Here is a 21,963-nt window from a genome sequence, read left to right on the forward strand (position 1 = left end):
GGTGTGTTCGAGCTTTCACTGTTGCTAAAGTCCAACACAAACTTTAAATAGGAGTCCAAATTGTGACGTGTAGTCCAGTAATACTGTGCACTGACTTCGTACTTCCAAAAAAAAAAAGACTTCTTGCAACATACAACATGCGTGTGTGCACACACAAAACGAATCCACTCCGCTGTGAGCCGTCTGGGTGCATGAAGAGCTGTTATGATGAAAAGTTGGACAAATTTCTGACGCGATTTTTTCACTGAAGTGAGGAAAGCAGACGGCAGTCTGTACACAAAGTCAGTGTGCATCACGGACTACATCATTCACAATTGGTTTTTGCAAGTAGATTGACAACTATTTTGGACTCCTATTTAAAGTTTGTGTTGGACTGTTGACGTCAAAGCACCAGTGACGCACACCAAAATGTAAGTGCCTTTTCTGTTGTTTTGTCAGGATTCATAGGTGTGTAAGTCCCGTCCGCACCTGCGAAATGCTGAGCACACAATAATAGAGATGCTTTGATTTTGTGTATTCTCCTGTCCCGCTGGAGAAAACACTTCATTTAGGCCATTAATAAAGATGTTTGTTTCGTTGAAGCCCTGGCCTGGATGACTTTTGATGCACTGATCAGGAATAGTGTTAAAATGTGGTTGTTTTCTGTTTAAAAACAGTTTCATGTGACAGTTCAGTTACTGCATGGCATGCAGTAACTCGCTGTGCTTTGACACAGACAGACACAGACTCGTTGCTCCTGTTAAATTATTTAAGATGAAAGTAGCATGTGGACATGCATACTTTACACTAATCTCCTTTATTGACCGAGTCATCTTGTCACTTCTGTTCCCGCAGTGTTTATTTTTAGCCACCAGCTCCTGCCTGCAGCGAAGTTCTGACCTCTTGCTCCCGCAAGTTTTGAGTTGGCGGAACCCAGTCCCAATGCAGCCCTCTCCTACAATATACACTGAAAAAACAACCAACTTAATAAATTGTTTCAGTTTGTAACACCTGAATGAATTAAGTTCTTTGAAAGTAAGTTAGATCAACTCCAACTTACTAAATTAATTTCAAAGTGCTTAATTCATTCAGGTGTTAACAATTGAAACAGTTCACTTAAGTAGGTTCAACTATTATCTTTTTTCAGTGTACGAGGTCTATTAGAAAAGTATCCGACCTTATTATTTTTTTCAAAAACCATATGGATTTGAATCACGTGTGATTACATCAGACATGCTTGAACCCTCGTGGGCATGCGAGAGTTTTTTCACGCCTGTCGGTTACGTCATTCGCCTGTGGGCAGTCTTTGAGTGAGGAGTCGCCCACCCTCTCGTCGATTTTTTCATTGTTTAGGAATGGCTCAGAGACTGCTGCTTTGTTTGATCAAAATTTTTTCAAAACTGTAAGGCACAACTGAGTGGACACCATTCGATAAATTCAGCTGGTTTTCGGTAAACATTTTAACGGCTGATGAGAGATTTTGGTCTGGTAGCGTCGCCGTAAGGACGGCCCACGGCGCCTGACGGTGATCTGCGCTTCGAGGGGGCAGCGTCTCGCCGTTTCAAGTTGAAAACTTCCACATTTCAGGCTCTGTTGACCCAGGAAGTCGTCAGAGAACAGAGAACTTTCAGAAGAAGTCGGCATGAGGAGTTTATTCGGACATTCCATTGTTAATGGACATTTTGTAATGAAAGAACGTGCGGGCAGAGTTGCATGTCGGGCCGGACCCGACCGCGGGGGTCGCGACAGGAAGAACACCTCCATGTTGGAAACCTTAACGGGCAAGTTGGAACATGCCCAAGCTGTTAAACAATTTCTCAGTTACTCACTTGTTAAAAGCCATCAAAAGCCGCCTGAATTTTACAAATGGTTTTCAACACGGAGGTGTTTTTCCTGTCGCGGCGCACACAGATTCGCCGAGTCGTCACGGAAACGACTCGGCGAATTTGCGCACACGTCTTTCATTAAAAAATGTCCTTAAACAGTGGAATGTCCGCATAAAGTCCTCATGCCAGCCTCTTCTGAATCTTCTCTGTTCTCTCACGACGTCCTGGGTCAACAGAGCCTTAAATTAGGATGATTTCAGCTTGAAACAGGCCGACGACGGCGCCTGGAAGCGCTGCAGGACGTCCCGCTTCGTGGGAAGTCCTTACAGCAACAGAAACACCCCATAATTTCTCATCAGACGTTAAACTTTTCACCGAAAACCAGCTGAATTTCTTGAATAGCGTCCACTCGGATATTCCTCACAGGTCCAGAAAAAAGTTTGATAAAGCAACGCGCGCCGTCTCGAGCAGCGTGTGAAACAAAGGAATTCAGCCGAGAGGGCGGGACCACATCTCACTCAAGGCCTGCCCACAGGGAAATGATGTCACCGACACGCGTGAAAAAACTCACGCATGCGCACGAGGGTTCAAGCATGATTGGTGTAATCGCATGTCATTCAAATCCATATAGTTTTTTTTTTTTAATATAAAACTGCCGGTTAGTTTTTATAAGATATCTCATATGTGAACTTTAAAATGTAATAAACAGAAATTGGTTCAGTGAGTCATCAAACGAAGGTTCGTCTTTTCAGACTTCATCCCGCTCATGCTACCTGTCTGTGTCCTTGGATAAGACACATAGTCGATCTCTCAGTCCACCCAGCTGTAAATGGGTAATGGCCTTGGCCGGGTGAAGAAACCTGCAACAACACACTGTGTCCTGTTGGGGAGTCATCGACCCTCATCTACTGGATGCTGTGGAATATGGAGATGAGCACCAGTAGCAGAGAGCTTCACGGCCCAGTTCTTTTGTATATTTTGTCACAGATTTTCACACATATTGCCCATCATGTTGCTGACTGCTTGATTAAATGGGGATTCTATCAAATGACCACAGGACTCTTATTTTCCCGAACCTAAATGGAACCCTGTTCATTTACACGTGCAAAATCCTAATTTATATATTGCTGTATACATCACATTACCAACCACTGTCGTGTACAGTTCTTTGTAAATCAGACATAAAATGTTCACCAGCCCAACACGCAAAAGTTTGGAATGTCCATGTATTTTAGCACTTATAATATGGGATCTAAAATCAGGCCCTTCATTGTCTAAAGTGATTCCTCTCCTTCAGCTGCTCCCTTGTTTTCATTCAGCATCACCACAGCAGAACCATGTTGATTTAGCACAAATTTTACACCAGATGCCCTTCCTGATGCAACAATATTACATGGGCAATGGGCAGGTGTGGGTTTGAACAAGGAACCTTCCACACTGGAAACAAGTGCACTAACTACCTGGCCACCACCCCTGCTGTTCTGTTCATTGTCTAAACCTAGTTATTCCAGTTAAGGGTATTATTTTGTTGTGCACCCTGTTTCAAGCTTCAGTATGGAACATGATATGTACTGGAATGAGGTTTTGGGGAAAGCAGGGATTTTGGTCCACTCCTCCATACAGATTTTCTCCGGATATTTCAGGTTTCGAGTTTCAGCTCCCTCCAAAGATTTTCTTTTGGGTTCAGTGTCTGGAGACTGGCTAGGCCACTCCAGGACCTTTAACTGCTTCTTACGGCGTCACTCCTTAGTTGCCCTGGCTGTGTGTTTCGGGTCATTGTCATGTTCAGGGGTCTTACTGATTCAAGGATGTTGTTTGCCAAAATCTCACAATACATGACCCTATCCATCTGCCCTTCAATACGGTGCAGTCGTCCTGTCCTCTTTGCAGAGAGCACCCCCAAAAATGATGTTTCCACCTCCATGCTTCACTGGTGAGTCTGTGTTCTTGGGGTTGTTCTCATCCTCCAAACACAGCGAGTGGAGCTGATACCAAAGAACTCTATTTTGGTCTTATCTGACCACATGACATTCTCCCATGCCTGCTCTGGATCATCCAGATGGTCACTGGTGAACTTCAAACAGGTCTGGACATGAGCTGTGTGAGCAGGGGGGCCTTGCTACCCTGCAAGATTTTAAACCATGACACCGTCATGTGTTACTAATGTAATCTTTGTGACTGTGGTCCCAGCTCTCTTCAGGTCATTGACCAGGTTCTCCTGTGTAGTTCTGGACTTTCTCAGAATCACCCTTACCCCACGAGGCGAGCTCTTGCATGGAGCCCCAGACCGAGGAAGATTTACAGTCATCGTGTGTTTCTTCCACTTTCTAATAATTACACTAACAGTTGTTGCTTTCTCACCAAGCTGCTTGCCTGTTGTCCTGTAGTCCATCCCAGCCTTGTGCAGGTCTACAGTTTTGTCCCTGGTGTCCTTAGACAGCTCTTTGGTCTTGGCCATGGTGGATAGGTTGGGCTGTGATTGATTGTGTGGACAAGTGTCTTTTTACAGGTAACAAGTTCAGACAGATGCAATTAATACAGGTAAAGAGTGCAGAATAGGAGGACTTCTTAAAGATAAACTAACAGGTCTGTGAGAGACAGAATTCTTGCTGGTTGGTAGGCGATCAAATACTTATTTCATGCAATAAAATGCAAATTAATTATTTAAATATCATACACTGTGATTTTCTGGATTTTTTTTTTAGATTCTGTCTCTCGCAGTTGAATTGTACCTATGAAAAAATTACAGACCTCTCCATTCTTTGTAGGAGGGAAAACTATGGGGTTAAAATTGTCTCATTAATATTTGTAAAAAATGCACGCAAGGTGATCTACAAATAATCATTGATTTGCAAATGTGTTGAGATATCCACAAATGCAAATTTCATATTTGTAACTTGTAAATTGGTCTTTGCAAATATTTTGTATTTGCAAATATGAAACTTAATTTGTAAAAAAAAAAAAAAAAAAAAAAAAAATTGCATTTGTAAAACTGGAAATTGTATTTGTGAATTGAGTTTCAGCATTTGTGGATCACCAATTACACGCATTCATCGCTTTCCTCTGTGGCGTAATTTTGAGACATTCTTTTCGCAAAATCCACACAGATTCACAAACAAATGCCTACTGATTCGCAAATACACACTCACGCACACTGGATATCCACTAGATGGCAGTGTGGTTCCATTCATTGATGTGGCAAACTGAAACTATATGCTCCCGGATGAGAGAAGACCGACATTTCAGAATAAATCATTTCACTTTACCGTAATGGAGGCGTCTGATGGATGGGTATGTATATGGTGATATTGTCTGCAAGGTCGATTATTCTTTAAAATTTTGATGCGTCCGCGGATTTCATCATGGGGAGGGGGGCGGGGGTGGTCCATTACGTTAATGTGAAATGATTTATTCTGAAATGTCGGTCTTCTCTCATCTGGGAGCATATAGTTTCAGTTTGCCACATCAATGAATGGAACCACACTGCCATCTAGAGGATATCCAGTGTGCGTGAGTGTATTTGCGAATCAGTAGGCATTTGTTTGTGGATCTGTGTGGATTTTGTGAAAAGAATGTCTCAAAATTACATCACAGAGGAAAGCAATGAATGCGTGTAATTGGTGATCCACAAATGCTGAAACTCAATTCACAAATACAATTTCCAGTTTTACAAATGTAATTTTTTATATTTTTTTACAAATTTAAGTTTTATATTTGCAAATACATTATTTGCAAAGACCAATTTACAAGTTACAAATATGAAATTTGCATTTGTGGATATCTCAACACATTTGCAAATCAATGATTATTTGTAGATCACCCTGCGTGCATTTACAAATATTAATGAGACAATTTTAACCCCATAGAAAACTTGCAAAATAGACAGTGGATCAAATAGTTATTTGCCTCACTGTATATGTGTCACTGACTGTATCTATTTGTAATTAGTACCAGTAGATTCCTTGCCCCAGAAAATGTACATTTAGCCACATGTGTGTGTAAGTACTTCACAAATCCACAGCAACATCTGGGGAATGCGGATGAAAGAAGTAAGTTATGATATAGCTCAATGTTTCGTGTGACTTGACTGCCATCTTCTGGTCAAAAGAATGCACGGCAAGAGTTTGTGACAAGATGGCAGTCACTTTTTTTTCTGTGTTAACGGTCTTGTCCCAAACTCTCCCAATCAGCAAACAGCTCTCCAATACCACAAACTTAAATGTGTGTTTCAGTTTGTTTGTGTCATAATCTTTAATTTACCAACCAGAGTTAAACCACATCTGAGATCCCACTGGGTGTGACTTAACAGATGAAGTTTCACCCCCCTTACCAAAAAATAGTACTGATAAGTATATAAAAAGTAAACTGGAAGTATACTTGAAACATACTTGTATGTACTACTTTTTGGTAAGGGCCATTGTGAAACTTGTATCACCATCTCTTGGTGACATTACATACACAGCTTCATTGGGAACCTCTTTATGGGCTCAGCAAACACAATGAAGTTACAGTACTGATAGCAGATGTAACAGGACATACTGTTTTACCATTTTACAGTTACTTTGTGTGTGTGTGTGTGTGTGTGTGTGTGTGTGTGTGTGTGTGTGTGTTTGTTTTCAGGCTGTATGGGTGTTATGAAGCATTGGATGGGGGCAACACATCGGATGCCCTTGTGGATTTTACTGGTGGTGTGTCAGAGCAAATGGACCTTACAGAGGATGGATACAAAGAAGATGAAGACAAAAGGAATGAGCTGTTTGAGAGAGTACTTAAAGTCCACAACAGAGGAGGCCTCATCAGCTGTTCAATTAAGGTGAGCAGAGGACCGGCACACTCTGGACAGATGATTTAATGTCGAATGGCTGATAAGTACTGTGTTGTTGCTGCAGGCAACCAGTGCAGCAGAGATGGAGGCCAAGCTTGCCTGTGGATTGGTAAAAGGTCACGCCTATGCAGTGACAGATGTCCGACGAGTGAGGCTGGGACACGGCCTTCTGGCCTACTTCAGGTCTGACAAGCTCACCATGATTCGCCTGAGAAACCCGTGGGGGGAGAGAGAATGGAGTGGACCCTGGAGTGATAGGTAAGGAAAAGAAGGGGTAGATACTTTGAACTTGGATCAAGGCTGTGATACGAGACATTGCACTGATACACTTAGATTTCATGGATGAGCAGTCAAGATCTTCTGAAGCTCACGCAAACAATGACAGATGGAAATGGTGACAAGTGGACCAAGGATTTACCATGCAGTACCACAGTGTTTGTATTGTTTTAAATAAATGAAGTCCAAGACATATTCAGTGATTCATGTGTTCATCCCCTGACTTGTTCAAAAGAAAACTGGCTGTAAAAGTGCTGATTGTTCATTATCCTTAAAAATTATTCTAATGGGGGTGATGCTCACTTTTTTCATAAACTTTCACCCATTCTGTTTACTACGGGAGTTCTCCTCGTATGTGCTGGTCGGTGTTTACATCCCACTTCAGGTGTGCGGAATGGAGGCGCTACAGCAGCTCACTGACCAGATCACAGATGTGGAGAGGAAGTATCCAGACTCCCCGCTCATGATTCTAGGGGATTTTAACAGAGCAAATCTCAGCCACAGACTCCATCAGTACAGACAGCACATCACCTCTCCCACCAGGGATGCAAACATTCTTAACCACTGCTACATCACAATAAAAAAAAAAACTCCTATCACTCTGTTCCCTGTGCAGCTTTGGGGCTCTCTGATCATTGTCTGATCCACCTCATTCCTACCTCACACACACACACTCATCTTCAACCGCTTAGTCCAATTAAGGGTCGCAGGGGGCTGGATCCCAGCAGTCATAGAGCATGAGGCGGGGTACACCCTGGATAGGATGCCAGTCTGTCGCATTTTTTCCTACCTACAGGCAAAAACTTAAATCTGCAAAGGCAGATTTAAGTTGAAGATTGAAGACAGATTGAAGAAGATTTAAGCAGATTGAAGACAGTAAAGAAGTGGACAGATGAGTCAACACTGTAGAGCCGAACAAGTCAGCAGAACTCAAAAATATTGAGGCAATCAATTCCCACTAAATTTTTGAGTTCATAAACTTAAAAGTCAATTTTTCCCAGAATTTAAAAGTTTTGATTATATGCTACTTGTACCTCATGATTACAATGAAATTAAAGTGTTCATTAACTAAAAGTAAGTACCTTCGGCTGCTCCCTTGTTTTTTACTCGGGGTTGCCACAGTAGATATGAGGTGGATCATGTTGAGCTGGCACAAGTTTTACAACAGATGCCCTTCCTGACGCAACGCCACATTATACAGAGAATTGTGGCAGGGGTGGGAATGGGGAACCTTCTGCACTGAAACCAAACGCACTAACCACTTCATCACCACCCCTGCTAAAGTGTTCATTAAGTCAACTCAAATATTTAAATATACTTATATATAATTACTTAATTCTTTTAAGTTGTACTTCAGTTATGCTTTGAAGTTTTGCTTACTTAATATGCAATTAGATGTTTAGTTTCTTAAAATGTTGGGTTTACACTACTTCATCTTTTTAATTAATTTGAACATTCAGGTTTACAGTGAAGGCAGGTGCTACAGGCCTGTTTTGACTGCACAGATTGGAGCGTCTTTGAAGCTGTATCCACAGACATTCTTGGAATTTCTGACACTGTGACATCTTACATCAGTTTTTGTGAGCACTTGTGTGTGCAGACCAAACCTTTCTGCACATACAGCAACAATAAACCTTGAATTATTAGGAAACTAAGGCAACTCCGCCAGGCCAAGGACGAGGCCTACAGAAGTGGGGACAGGCTCCTGTACAAGAAGGCCAGGAATACACTGACAATGGTGCCTTGACACTTACACGACTTTGATCCGCGTACTTGCACGCACATCGCTGTGATGATCCCCCCCCCCCCCCCCCCCCGCTGTGTTCTGTGCTCCCAGCTCAGCTGGACGCTGCGCTTTGTTCCACTGGATGCCCCGCATTGTGTGCTGGGTGCTGAGTATATAAAATAATTATTTTGTAGCGGATTAACCATTTTTCTGAAATTTGGCTGTTAAAAACACATCTAATCATTTCCAGAATCACAGAGGACCGCTCCAGCAGCAGCTTTTATTTCTCTCTCTCGTGCGCTGAATGAGGTGGAGAAAGCATCTAACAAGGTAATTATTTGTCATGTTTATATTGTAATGGCTTGGCAAAACAGTTGCATGTTCATCCCTTCTTGTTGCTGTAAAATTACATTTATGATAGATTTAATATCTCGTTATAATTGTTCAGACGAGCTGTGTCGCACCAAAATCATAACAATTAAGATGTAGGCTGTTAGTGACCATCCGATGATACATCGGGATTACTTTGTGCACTTCCGTGACCGGTTTCAAAGTATATGGCATTCACAACAAACAGCTACATAGATATCGAAAAACAAAATTCTTGTGAGTACTCTGGTGTTTCCGACAAGTGACGTCATGACTAGAAGCGTCCCAGCATGTGCTTCGATGGAATGTAGCTGATAATGCTAAGAATGGAGGCACAGGTTAATTCCAAAGCTTATATAAGCGTGATGTCGTGTTATGATGACTCATTTCAAGTGATAACTGTTAATTTTGTTGCAGTCACGGTAAAAGCTGCGGCTCTGAGAAAGTTGATGTGTACATGCAGCCACGAGTCATAAACACAGCCTGCCTGCCACTAACCATCTCTGCTCCAGGATCAATAAAATAAAAAATACATCTGCTGCCGGGGAAGAACGCGCGTCTCGTCAGCTGCACAGCACACACACACACACACACACAAACAGCAAGGTTCGCAGCACACATACACACACATTCCAGCTCGAAATTCACACGCTCTCAAAGTTGAAAAAAAAAATAGAACTCTAGCCACAAAACACAAAAGGGGTAAAATGCTGAACATGCCAGACTCACCGTTGTGTTATGGATTAATTTCCAAATGTAAACTCCACGCGATCAAAGAAACGAACGCGCACATGTGTGTGAGATCGCCGTGGCTGCAGCTTTGCCTCTCTCTCGATTATGGCACGTAAAATAACGTCCATGAACTCCTGGAAATAATGTATTTTGACGATAACCTGCGTCCATGTCCACAGCTTCAGTAAACCAGCATCCACACAAACAGTACGTCACCACACTTTAAGCTCCAAAATCTGACACACTGAAAAAGTTAAGCATTTCCGGGTGAAGCATGTCGTCTCTTCTCTGTAAATCCGAGCCATTGCGTTTGAACAGCAGCTCAGAAACTTTGTTTTTGGGTGGAGCGGCTTCATTTCCCTCTGTCTGTCAGTCATTGGGATGTTTCTGTTTAGCTAATAAGGACATCACACACTGAAAAATTCCGAGGATTGCCGAGTGAAACGTTTTCCGGAAATGCACCTGCTAACGCTCAGAGTGAGAGGAATAAAATACATCAGAAATCACTAATTATTACCACGTGTGCAGAGACACTTACAATTATTAGTACTTTCATGTTGTCTTACTAACTGGGATGTTAAAAAAATGCGAGCCGTCCTTTAAATCTGTCATAAACATACAGTACTTTTACAGCTGCACACAAGAAGGAAAGAACATGCACCTGTTTTACCAAGCCATGACAATGTAAACATGACAAATAATTACCTTTTTAGACGGCTCCAAATGCTTTCTCCAACTCGTTCAGCACAAACGGCTCCAGCTGGAGCCATTTCCTCTGTGATTCAGGAAGCGATTAGAGCCGTTTTCAGCAGCCAACTTGCAAAGAAAATTATTAATCCGCTACAAAATAATAATTTTATATATGCAGTGTCCAGCGCACAGCACATGGCAGCCAGTGGAACAAAGCACGGCGTCCAACTGGGAACACGGTGGGATCGTCACGACGATGTACGTGCAAGTGCGCGGATCAAAGTCATGCAAGTGTCAGGGCACCTTCTAGTGGGCTGAAAAAACAATTCTCAGCCAATGACCCTGTGACAGTGTGGAGAGGTCGTCAACATGCCACCAACTACAGCAGACCATCCCCCCAACCTTTGGAGAACCCCTGATTGGCTGAGGAGCTGAGCCTGTTTTACACCAGGTTTGAAAGAGACCCTACACACCCTTGACCCACCCCAACATCAATGGACTACCTGCTCTCCTGGACACCTCTCTTCCCCTCCCCTCTGCAACCCCACCTGTACTAACAATCTGTGAAGAGGATGTATGCCAGCAGTTTTGCAGACAAAAGATCAAGAAGGCTCCAAGAACTGATGGTGTGTCTCCCTCAAGTCTGACAACCTGTGCTGACCAGCTAGCCCCCATCTTCACCCGGATTTTCAATAGATCTCTGGAGCTGTGTGAGATCCCCTCCTGCTTCAAATGCTCCACTACTGTCCCAGTCCCAAAGAAACCCTCCAGAACAGTACTAAATGACTACAGGCCTGCCACCCTGACATCTGTAGTCATTAAGTCTTTTGAATATCTGGTGTTTGTCTGTTTCTCCTTTGCACGTTTTATTTGCACATTTTATTTCCACATTTTTATTGTGAATTATTTAGTGTCTCATGTTTATTTATACATTGCTTGCACAGAGAGAGTACAGTTCAAACCGGAGTCAAATTCCTTGTATTCTTTGAAGATACTTGGCGAGTAAAGATTTTGATTCTGATTCTCAAGTGGTTAAAGGGGTGAGTTTGTGACCAGCGGGCCTGTGTGTGAGGTCCTTAATCTCCAAGTTGCTCCCGGTGTGTAGTGTGCACCTTGCGTGGCAGCACCCTGACATCAGTTTGGGTGGATGTGAGGCATCGGCACTTTGACCATGAAAGCACTATATAAATGCAGTCCATTTACCATTTATAGTTAATTTATTCAATTACTTAGATTTCTGAAAATGAAGGACTGCATATAAAAAATTGCTCAAATTCCTAAATGGTTAATGCAGCATTTTTGTTAAACCCCTTGAATTAAAGCTAAATATTTACATTACAAGCACATCCTGATTGTTTCATTCCAACTCCATTGCGTACTGAGGCAAATTTACAAAATTATCACTCTATGAATTTGTGTGTGTGTGTGTGTGTGTGTGTGTGTGTGTGTGTGTGTGTGTGTGTGTGTGTGTGTGTGTGTGTGTGTGTGTGTGTGTGTGTGTGTGTGTGTGTGTGGTGTCTTATCACCCACTCTTTGCTGTTCAGGAAAACAATTAGCATGTGTGCAGAGATAATACGGTTTATCAGCATCTTAAAATACTGATTAAAATGAATTCTGTTTGCAGATGTTTGACTGATCATTAACCTTTTCCTTTTGTTTGCAGCTCTGATGAGTGGAATAAGGTCAGTAAGAGTGAGAGGGAGAAGATTGGTGTCACTGTGCAGGACGATGGAGAGTTTTGGTGAGTTTTGCTGCACTGCTGCCACCAGGTGGCCCACGGTGTACCTAATGGGGATCTTTTGGTGCTTCAGTTGTGAACATGGGATTTGTAAATCATCTCTGCAGGACTGATTTTGACTTAAAGTTCAATGAATATATTTGTAGATTATTCACTGCTGTACCCAGGCAGACAGCTGCCTATACCATAACCATCTATTTGCTGCAACTAGGTGAAACTTGACCATCAGCATTGGAATCTGTAACCATTTGAGTCCTCAACACTGCGCCTGTGTTTCTCTTTTCATGATCAGCCACCTGCTCCCTGGATCATGACCACAGAAACAGATCACAAGCTAATGCAGTAGCTGACGTTCTTTCACAATGCAAGTAAAACATCTGAGTCTCCAGAAGTAACTCTTCATTTGACACAAAGTCATTCCAGCAGTATCCAAGGATCCTCTGACAGGACTTGGTGCGAAAGACATCCCATTGTCACTTTAGGTCACTGTTTACCATCGAGGTCTCACAACTGTACAGTAAGATGGGAAACACCAGGACCCCAAAACTTGGACCTTTGTCTTGGACCTACAAAGGTATAATCATCACCAAACTCACTTTGTTGTTCAATCAAGATCTCAAAACACTTATTTTCAATATATGTGTATTTCTGTGTCACACACTCTACTTGTGTAAAGTGTTATTAATATATAAAAACAGGAATTCATATACAAGGGTCATTTGAAGGGTTCTGCCTCCAAAGTGACTGTCAGTAACAAGCAGGACATGAATGTGAAACTGGTATCAGAATAATCCTTTAATTATTGACTCTCGCTACACCAAACGGTTTTTGCGTGTGAGTTCAGGTATGTGCAGAATCACCTTCAACGCAACACGTGCATAGCAATCCGTACAAAATGGCACCATATAAGGACGTGTGTTTGAAACTACGTGCAGTTACTGAATTCCTCACGGTGGAGGGTTGTGCAAGTGGACATTTATTGACAAACGTGTGTTGTCTATGGTGCTGCCTTTGTCAGGAGTCAGGAGGTCGGCAAGAAGTTGGAAGGGCGAAAATCCAGCCATGATGAATTTGTGTGACCAGGCCCACAGCAGGTACCCCATAATAGCCACAGATGGACAGCATTAAGTGCGGGTGTAATGGCAACACTGTGTCACCTCAGACTGATATGTAGACACTTTGCAAAAGCTGCGTGTACACTTGAAGTGGGTTCGTCCTGTAAAAGGCGCAATTCTTCAGCATGACAGTGCTCATCCACACACAAATCGACAAACACAGGATGCATCGCAGCGGCGGAAATCTTACCTCGCGCCCTCCGACTTATTTGTTTTTCCAAACTGAAAGAACATCTGAAATTACACCATTGCACTAATGATGCAGAAGTGCAAGCAGCTGTGTGTTGCTGGTGCCAAGAGAAGACGCCCCGTTTCTTCACTGATGGGATGCAAAAACTTGTCCAACATTGACCTAAGTGTGTGGAAAAGGAAGGTGACTACATGGGAAAGTATCAACATTCTCTGATAGAGAATACTCCAAGCTTTAAGCAGATATGTGATTCATAGGAGTATCTTGCTTGTTACTGAAATAACCGCACAGGAGGCAGAACTTTTTAGTCAACCCGTGTACATTTAATTTAAGTTGTGGCGGACACAAGGTTTTGGTGCAGAGAACATGTCCAGTATGAAATCGTATTAAGGTGAGTGATGAAGGCACGAACGGCTGGGGGCCATTTTAATGTCCCACGTTCAGAGGGTAGAGGACAGTGGCAGCACCTGAAACATTTCTCAGGAGGGTCAGTTTTTCTGACAATGATTAAGGAGACCCATAAAGTAAATACATTAAGCAACACAATTGTATCAATTTATTAGCTGATTAACTCATACAGCAATACCAAAAAAATTAGTGGTCCCACAATAAATTAACCCACTTATTCACACTGGGATCAACTGGGGACTAAGGACCTTGCCCAAGGGCCCTTAGTGATGGAAAAGCACTGTATAGATTTGTGTGTGTGATATTTTCAGGTAAAATGAGATGATTTGGGTTATTTCTGGTACATATGTCACAGAGGCGTTAAACAAGCTGTGACATAGATTAATCTTAAATCAGCAGAATATCTGTGAAAACACAGAATTGTGGGACTTTGGAGATGTTTTGTGAAAGGTGATTTTGCACAATATGACCCCTTTAATAATTATTTTATTGGCTTCAAGACCATTTCATTTTTAAATCTGTCCATTGAACATTAAATTTGGATGAAATTCATCAAGAAGCAATCATTTTTAAAGTGTTTAAAGCCTGTCAGAGATCAGTGTGGCTGTTAATTAATGATCATTGAAGCCAAACGTGTCGGTAAACAAACAAACTCCCGCTTTTGAGATAAAACAATGACAATTATTACAGTAAGTTGACTTCGGTTTGAAAAGTATTCAGCGTCCTTTACCTGCATGTCTCGCTAAGCAGGAGGAAACATTAAGGAGGCTGTTTTAACCACATATGTAAACTAACCTGTGCACTGTGACTGTACTGAGATTTTCTTGCTGCAATTTTAAAAAATTAAATGCTTCTGATCTGGTGTTGATAAACATGCAAAAAAAAAGTGTTGAAAGGCACAGACCTCTAACCCAGTTATTGCTCTCAAAAACACTTTATCTACAGACCAAGTCAGTCAGTCACATCGAAACAAAACGGAGCAAAGTGTGATTACTCATGATGTTAATAAATGAACGCATTATAGGTGCTATAATTAATTAATGTAAATTAACGTGTTGGTTTTTTTTTCAGTCATAATAACAAAATAAAATAAATGATAATAACAAATGGTTTGTGTGACGGTAACGCACCCTCCGGCGGAAACGTCCAGCTGAGTGGAAAAAACCTCCGGCCATCTCGATAAATCCAAGTCGATAAATCCAAGTCAATAAATCCACTAATTGCAAGCTCGTAAGCGTCGGACTCTGAGCTTGTCAGGGGCAGTGTTGCCACAGTTACTTTGAAAAAGTAATCCAATTACTGATTACTGATTACTCCTTGAAAAAGTAATCCAATTACTGATTACTGATTACTCCTTGAAAAAGTAACTTAGTTACTTTACTGATTACTCAATTGTAAAAGTAACTAAGTTAGATTACTAATTACTTTTTTAGTTACTTTTCCCAGCTGCCGACAACAACCCTCTGCCACCTCAACATGACAATGATACCTGTTTTGCCAAAACTCACTTTATAGTCACTCTTTCTTGATTTCAATGAAAATAAATACTTGTTTTATAAAAAGTAAAATAAAGACCTCTCTCTTGACCTCATATTTAACTGTTGACAGCACTGTAACAGTAAAACTTGCAATTTCGAACCTACATTGTTTATAAATGTAACTATTAAATTCTAACATTTTTCTAACATTTAAATTCTCTCTAAACATTTTACTTGTTGAAATTATTATTATTTTAAGCAATAGTAGTTGTAGTAAAAAACTGCTTCAAAACTGGACCTTTAATCTAGGGGTGTTGTGAGGGGGGCACATCCTTGCCCCACGCCCCCATTCCATCTGGATTCGCCCCTACTTTGGCGTTTGAGCACAAAGAATGGATAACATTTATTTATGCAGAAAACAGGACCAGATTTACAGGTAAGAAAGTTTTATTGCGTTTTCACATCATGTGGTCCTCAGAAAGAGAGTTTAGGTGCATTTGAGTGGAAAATAGTGTTAGTTGTTGACGCGTCGCGGAGGATCAGCTGTTTTTAACGAGACGATACGGAGCGGCTCAGCTCAGAATTCTAAATAAAGGAGAAAAAAAGTATAAAAATGTCTTTGTAAAGCTCAGTGCAGGTGTGCTGATCACCGCGCTTTAAGAGGTGAGGACGAGTCGAGCAGCTGCAAAAAACTGTGGATGAAAAGTTCACAGCTCGCTTAAAGTGTGCAGTTCAGTCGAACCCCGACCCCCTGCCCACAGACCAAGTTTAATGCTGCTATCGACCCACAATGCAAAAATAATAGTAACGCACAGTGACATGGAGAAGTAACTTTAATCTGATTACTGATTTAGAAAGATTAACGCGTTAGATTACTCGTTACTAAAAAAAAGTGGTCAGATTAGAGTAACGCGTTACCGGCATCACTGGTCAGGGGTTTTGAACGCAACATTGATGGACACCACAACCCACACTTCTCACATTTGCATATCGTCACCTTCCTAAAATAATGGCCTAAGTCATGACTTAGGCCATTATTTTAGGAAGATGACGATATGATGTAAACATGTAATGACAGGGACTAGAAGGAGAGAGCATATCTCACCCATATTGGCCTCTCTTCATTGGCTTCCTGTTAATTCTAGAATAGAATTTAAAATTCTTCTTCTTACTTATAAGGTTTTGAATAATCAGATCCCATCTTATCTTAGGGACCTCATAGTACCATATCACCCCAATAGAGCGCTTCGCTCTCAGACTGCAGGCTTACTTGTAGTTCCTAGGGTTTGTAAGAGTAGAATGGGAGGCAGAGCCTTCAGCTTTCAGGCTCCTCTCCTGTGGAACCAGCTCCCAATTCGAATCAGGGAGACAGACACCCTCTCTACTTTTAAGATTAGGCTTAAAACTTTCCTTTTTGCTAAAGCTTATAGTTAGGGCTGGATCAGGTGACCCTGAACCATCCCTTAGTTATGCTGCTATAGACTTAGACTGCTGGGGGGGTTCCCATGATGCACTGAGTGTTTCTTTCTCTTTTTGCTCTGTATGCACCACTCTGCATTTAATCATTAGTGATCGATCTCTGCTCCCCTCCACAGCATGTCTTTTTCCTGGTTGTCTCCCTCAGCCCCAACCAGTCCCAGCAGAAGACTGCCCCTCCCTGAGCCTGGTTCTGCTGGAGGTTTCTTCCTGTTAAAAGGGAGTTTTTCCTTCCCACTGTCGCCAAGTGCTTGCTCACAGGGGGTCGTTTTGACCGTTGGGGTTTTTACGTAATTAATGTATGGCCTTGCCTTACAATATAAAGCGCCTTGGGGCAACTGTTTGTTGTGATTTGGTGCTATATAAATAAAATTGATTGATTGATTAATGTGCTGTGCACATCCACAACCCATAAAGATTACACTGAAAGCTCTGTTTTTTGAAAAATATTTATTTTACATCAGAGTGTGGAAGAGATGTGGTGGAGCGATTTTCAGTCTGACCGAAATTGCACCAGAATGGGTGGACCTGATTGGATGGTGACATTCAGAGGCAGGTCACACAGTTTGGAAGACTGATAACCACTGCAACTGGGGTAGATAGAAAAAAAAATCCCTTCTTTTCCCATTTGGCAGTGTGTCGCCCAAATCGGCCCGATGAACAAGCTGCCCCTCGTTGAAGACAATAATATAAAAATAGAAAACAGCATCTCAAAATGTTTTTTCTTGGATAAAATAGGTTGTGATTATTTTCTGAGGCTTTACTCATCAGTTAATCACTTCAAATTTAAGTATGTGATCACAAATTATTTTGGTCTTTATTTCTGGCTCTCCAGGATGAACTTTGATGACTTCATCGCCAACTTCACAGACCTCATCCTGTGTCGCCTTATCAACACATCCTACCTGAGTTTGCATAAGACCTGGGAGGAATCTGTGATGCTGGGGTCCTGGCATCGTCATGACGACCCGCTTCTCAATCGTACAGGGGGCTGCACCAACAACAAGCACTCTTTCCTCCAGAACCCACAGGTGTGTGTGTGTGTGTGTGTGTGTGTGTGTGCATGAGACCTGAGAGGTGCTGGAACTGTGATACAAAATGTCTTATGCTAATAAACTTGACTAAATTTGGCATGCAGAAATATTGTAGTAATAAGTCAAGTGAATGTGAATACACAGCGCTGAAGGCTCTCCACTATGTCCTGTGCACAGTTTTGATCACCCTGATGAGAGTGACGGCACTGACATGAATTTGTCACAAATACTTTTGAAAGGTGGTTTGTTAGTCCTTAGAACAAACGTTCACAGGAATTATGCCATCAAGATTCGTGCACAATGCGCTATATGCTATGTGCGTTGCACCATCACGATTTTTCTGAAAAACCCTTAAATGAACTTTTGTGAAAATTAGAAACAAAAATGAAAATAAAAATAAAAAAGTTTGTGTACAGAAATGTATACAGAATTGACTGGTTTTACAGGTTCTTCTTTCAAGTTAAAGTGTCTTTTTTGCCTCATTTCTGAATAAGAATTATGTAATTGAACTAAAGTGTTTAGCAAAAACACTATAAAACACTCAGCTGTCCATATGAGAACGCTCGAAGGACGAGATCAGTCGTTGCACCTCTGTGGAGTTACACACTTTACTTCCCCACTTTATTTTTCTGCTTGTGGGAAAGAAAAACATTCTCACCCAAAATGTGTTCTGTCACATCAGTAAGCCTCAACAGTCCAAACTATCTAAGACTTTTAGGCCGAACGTATTTATTGTGTGTGAGAGTGGCTGTCGTTTGTGTTTGCAGTATGTGATTGACGTGAAGAAGCCAGAGGACGAAGTGCTGATCTGTCTGCAGCAGAAGGACCGCCGAGCCACACTGAGAGGGGGCCGTGGAGAAAACCTGGCCATCGGCTTTGACATACACAGAGTGAGTCACTTTGAAAATGGAAAGGCTTTGTGCACGAGCGTGACAACGGAGTGCCGTTAACTCTACATGTCTGTGTTCAGGTGGAGTTAAACAGGATCTATCGTATGCACATCACCCAGCAGAAGGTCGGCGGCAGCACCTACATCAACTCCAGGTCTGTGTTCGTACGCATCGACCTGAAAGAGGGGCGCTACGTCATCATACCCACGACCTTTGACCCTGGCCTGGAGGGGGATTTTCTGCTCCGCATCTTCACTGATGTGCCGTCTGACTGCAAGTATGGAGGGAAAGTTGACATCAGATTTCTTGGGTTTATGTGCGAGTCTTTTTGCTTTTTGTCAGAAGCTGTTCATTTAAATACAGCTGGCCTAGAGAGGTGGGCCGGTGACCAGAGAGTCCTCTGTTCAATTCCTAGATCAAAAAGTAAAAGTCACTGAGGTGACATTAATCCTCAGTGTTCACCTTGTATGGCAGCACACTGTCAATTTAATTTATTTTCATTTATATAGCGCCAAATCACAACAAAGCTGCCTCAAGGCGCTTCACACAAGTAAGGTCTAACCTTACCAACCCCTAGAGCAAGCACACAGGTGACAGTGGTAAGGAAAAGCTCCATCTGTCAATGTGAGGCATCATTATAAAGCACTGTGAACATCAGCATCAGATGGGAAAGTGCTACATGAATTAGAGCTGTGTATTGGAAAGGATCATTTCAACCATATTGTAATACAGTTGAAGGTTCCCAATTCAAGAACATCCCTGCCCATTCTCCATGTAATCTGGATTTACATCAGGAAGGGCATCCGGTGTAAAACTTGTGCCAAATTAACCTGCAGATCCACCTCAGATTTGCTGTGGCAACCCTGAGTGAAACAAGGGTGCAGCCGAAAGGGCTTTACTATTCAATAGGACGTGTGTTTTGGAGGTGGAGCTGACAGCGAGCGAGTCAGATTAAAATAATAATAATAATAACAATACAATGTGGGCCGCAGCCCAACAATGACTGCTGTCTCTCAGGCATGGCAGGTGTGTGGTCACCTAAGAGCCCCTTCACACATAACACAATTAAAGCCGACTAGCGCATGAAGGAGGAATTGCATGCCAATCATGAAAAATCGGAGCCGCCTCTAACACCTCGTACACCTGTCGCTACAGCTATTCATGCACACCAGTGGCTGAAAGACAGTGTACCCTGTGGAGCCCCTTTGATCCCTCTCGCGGCAGGTGTTGGCCAAATTCCAGGTGACACACACAAACATCCAGCACCGCTCGCTGGACACTTTAAAAAAAATGTGTGGCCATTCGTGCTGTCAGCACGAAAATAGTGAGCACGCGATCACTTTCCAGCTGCACAGCGAGCCGCCTTTCAGCTGATCACTGATGGCTGGAAATGACAGCTCAGTGTACACGACATGTCACATTAAAAACACAGAGACCACAGCCAGTGCACCGAAGGACTACAAGCCAACAGTGCGGCAAATACACCACTTTCAGTCACGTATCACCAAAAATACGCCATAACAAATGCCATTTTTTCAGTTATTAAGGTGAAAATTAAAGACTTCCTCTTCATCTATATCATCTAATTTCTTTTTTTTAAATACGTTTATCTCTTTGTTGATTTTAGGCATTTTACACTCCTGTTATAGCACAGTGATGGTAACGCAGTGGTAAAGTTTTGTCTGTTAATCAGAGCTTTTGTAAATTGCAGGTTCGAATCCTGCGGGTGGCATGTATTTTTTTATTTTCACTTTTTCCACAGCAGTGCGCAATGTAGTTCCACACATTCCAGCTGGTTATTATTTTTATTTTTCTCCACACTAGCGGCTCGATGTGGTGCAACACGTTCCAGCTGCTCGCAGTGTGTTTGTGCACATGCACAAGCATGCACAAAACCGCCGCCAGTGTGTCATGCACGCCTGCGTGACCGTGCATCCCTCACGACAGTAGGTGGAATGTTTCATGGTTCCCCATTTCATGTTTGGTTTGCGGATTTTCTTCTGGTTTTTGCGTCTTTCGTGTTATGTGTGAAGGGGTCCTAAAATGTGATGTCAGGCATTGTATCTGCCAGACTGACACACCACCCGACAATTCATGCTATTCCCAGAGTGCCAGTCTGCACCTCACTTGCAAATATGACAGTGACTGGGGCACATTTGATTAAGATTAATGTAAAATATACATTGAATGGAGTTTTCAATGTCAAATTTAAATCTGTAATCTGGATCAAACTTTGTCGATTAAAGGATACCATCCTACATAATGCTTTCAAATATGAAAGCAAGTTGATCTTTTTTGACAGAGTTATGAATTTTTAAAAATTAATTCAATGTTAAAGATATTGATTTTTTCAATTTTCCAAGATCTTTTTCTGACTTTGACCTTTGACTTATGACCTTGAAAATTGAATTAGTTCTTGCCTATCAGGACATGAATCTTCAGTAAAAAAAAATTTCATAACAATATATTAAAAAAAAATTGTGGGCTCCAGGCTGTTCACAGGCAAACATTACCTCTGTCAACTTCATTGGTGGAAGTAATGACGACAGTCAGCACGGACTATGTCACATTAACATGCGGGTTCTTGAGAAGAAAAAAAAGAAGTGCTCGAGGAGTGGCTCACCTCCATATGGGATTATTTTGCAAGTAGTTATTGTTTAATATTATGATAACCAAGAGCACTTTGGCTACCAATATGAAGTAGTAAAATGCTTTGTTTGGCAATGATAATGTCACTTTTTAACATAAAGACTTTAAAATTCCAAAAAAGTGAGCAAGATGACTAGGGTGGTCCATAAAAATGGTCAAAATTTTTTTTTCAAAAAACTTCACGTCTCACCCTCTAAATTTGTTGTACCTAACATAAAAACACATCATGTACAATTTCATAAAACTCTAATAATTTTTACTGGTAGCACACAGCCCTTAAAGATTTTGCTCGCAATAACTTTGTCATATACGAGGGCTGTCCGTAAAGTATAGGTCCTTTTTATTTTTTTCAAAAACTATATGGATTTCATTCATATGTTTTTACGTCAGACATGCTTGCACCCTCGTGCGCATGCGTGAGTTTTTCCATGCCTGTCGGTGAAGTCATTCGCCTGTGAGCACTCCTTGTGGGAGGAGTCGTCCAGCCCCTCGTCGGAATTCCTTTGTCTGAGAAGTTGCTGAGAGACTGGCGCTTTGTTTGATCAAAAATTTTTCTAAACCT

The 21,963-nt window shown here is 41.8% G+C and overlaps 1 protein-coding gene across 1 annotated transcript in view; it reads left to right on the plus strand.

Annotated features, from left to right (window-relative positions):
* LOC117508692 (calpain-5-like) overlaps nucleotides 1-21,963 on the plus strand; it is a 95,943-nt gene that overhangs the window by 64,915 nt on the left and 9,065 nt on the right. The window contains exons 5-10 of the mRNA XM_034168505.1: nucleotides 6,426-6,618; nucleotides 6,695-6,888; nucleotides 12,087-12,164; nucleotides 17,664-17,859; nucleotides 18,630-18,752; nucleotides 18,833-19,029. Of these exons, the coding sequence (XP_034024396.1) occupies nucleotides 6,426-6,618; nucleotides 6,695-6,888; nucleotides 12,087-12,164; nucleotides 17,664-17,859; nucleotides 18,630-18,752; nucleotides 18,833-19,029 (981 nt within the window). The remainder of the gene's footprint in view (nucleotides 1-6,425; nucleotides 6,619-6,694; nucleotides 6,889-12,086; nucleotides 12,165-17,663; nucleotides 17,860-18,629; nucleotides 18,753-18,832; nucleotides 19,030-21,963) is intronic.

Source organism: Thalassophryne amazonica, chromosome 4 (assembly GCF_902500255.1).
Source record: "Thalassophryne amazonica chromosome 4, fThaAma1.1, whole genome shotgun sequence".
Classification (NCBI taxonomy): Eukaryota; Metazoa; Chordata; class Actinopteri; order Batrachoidiformes; family Batrachoididae; genus Thalassophryne; species Thalassophryne amazonica.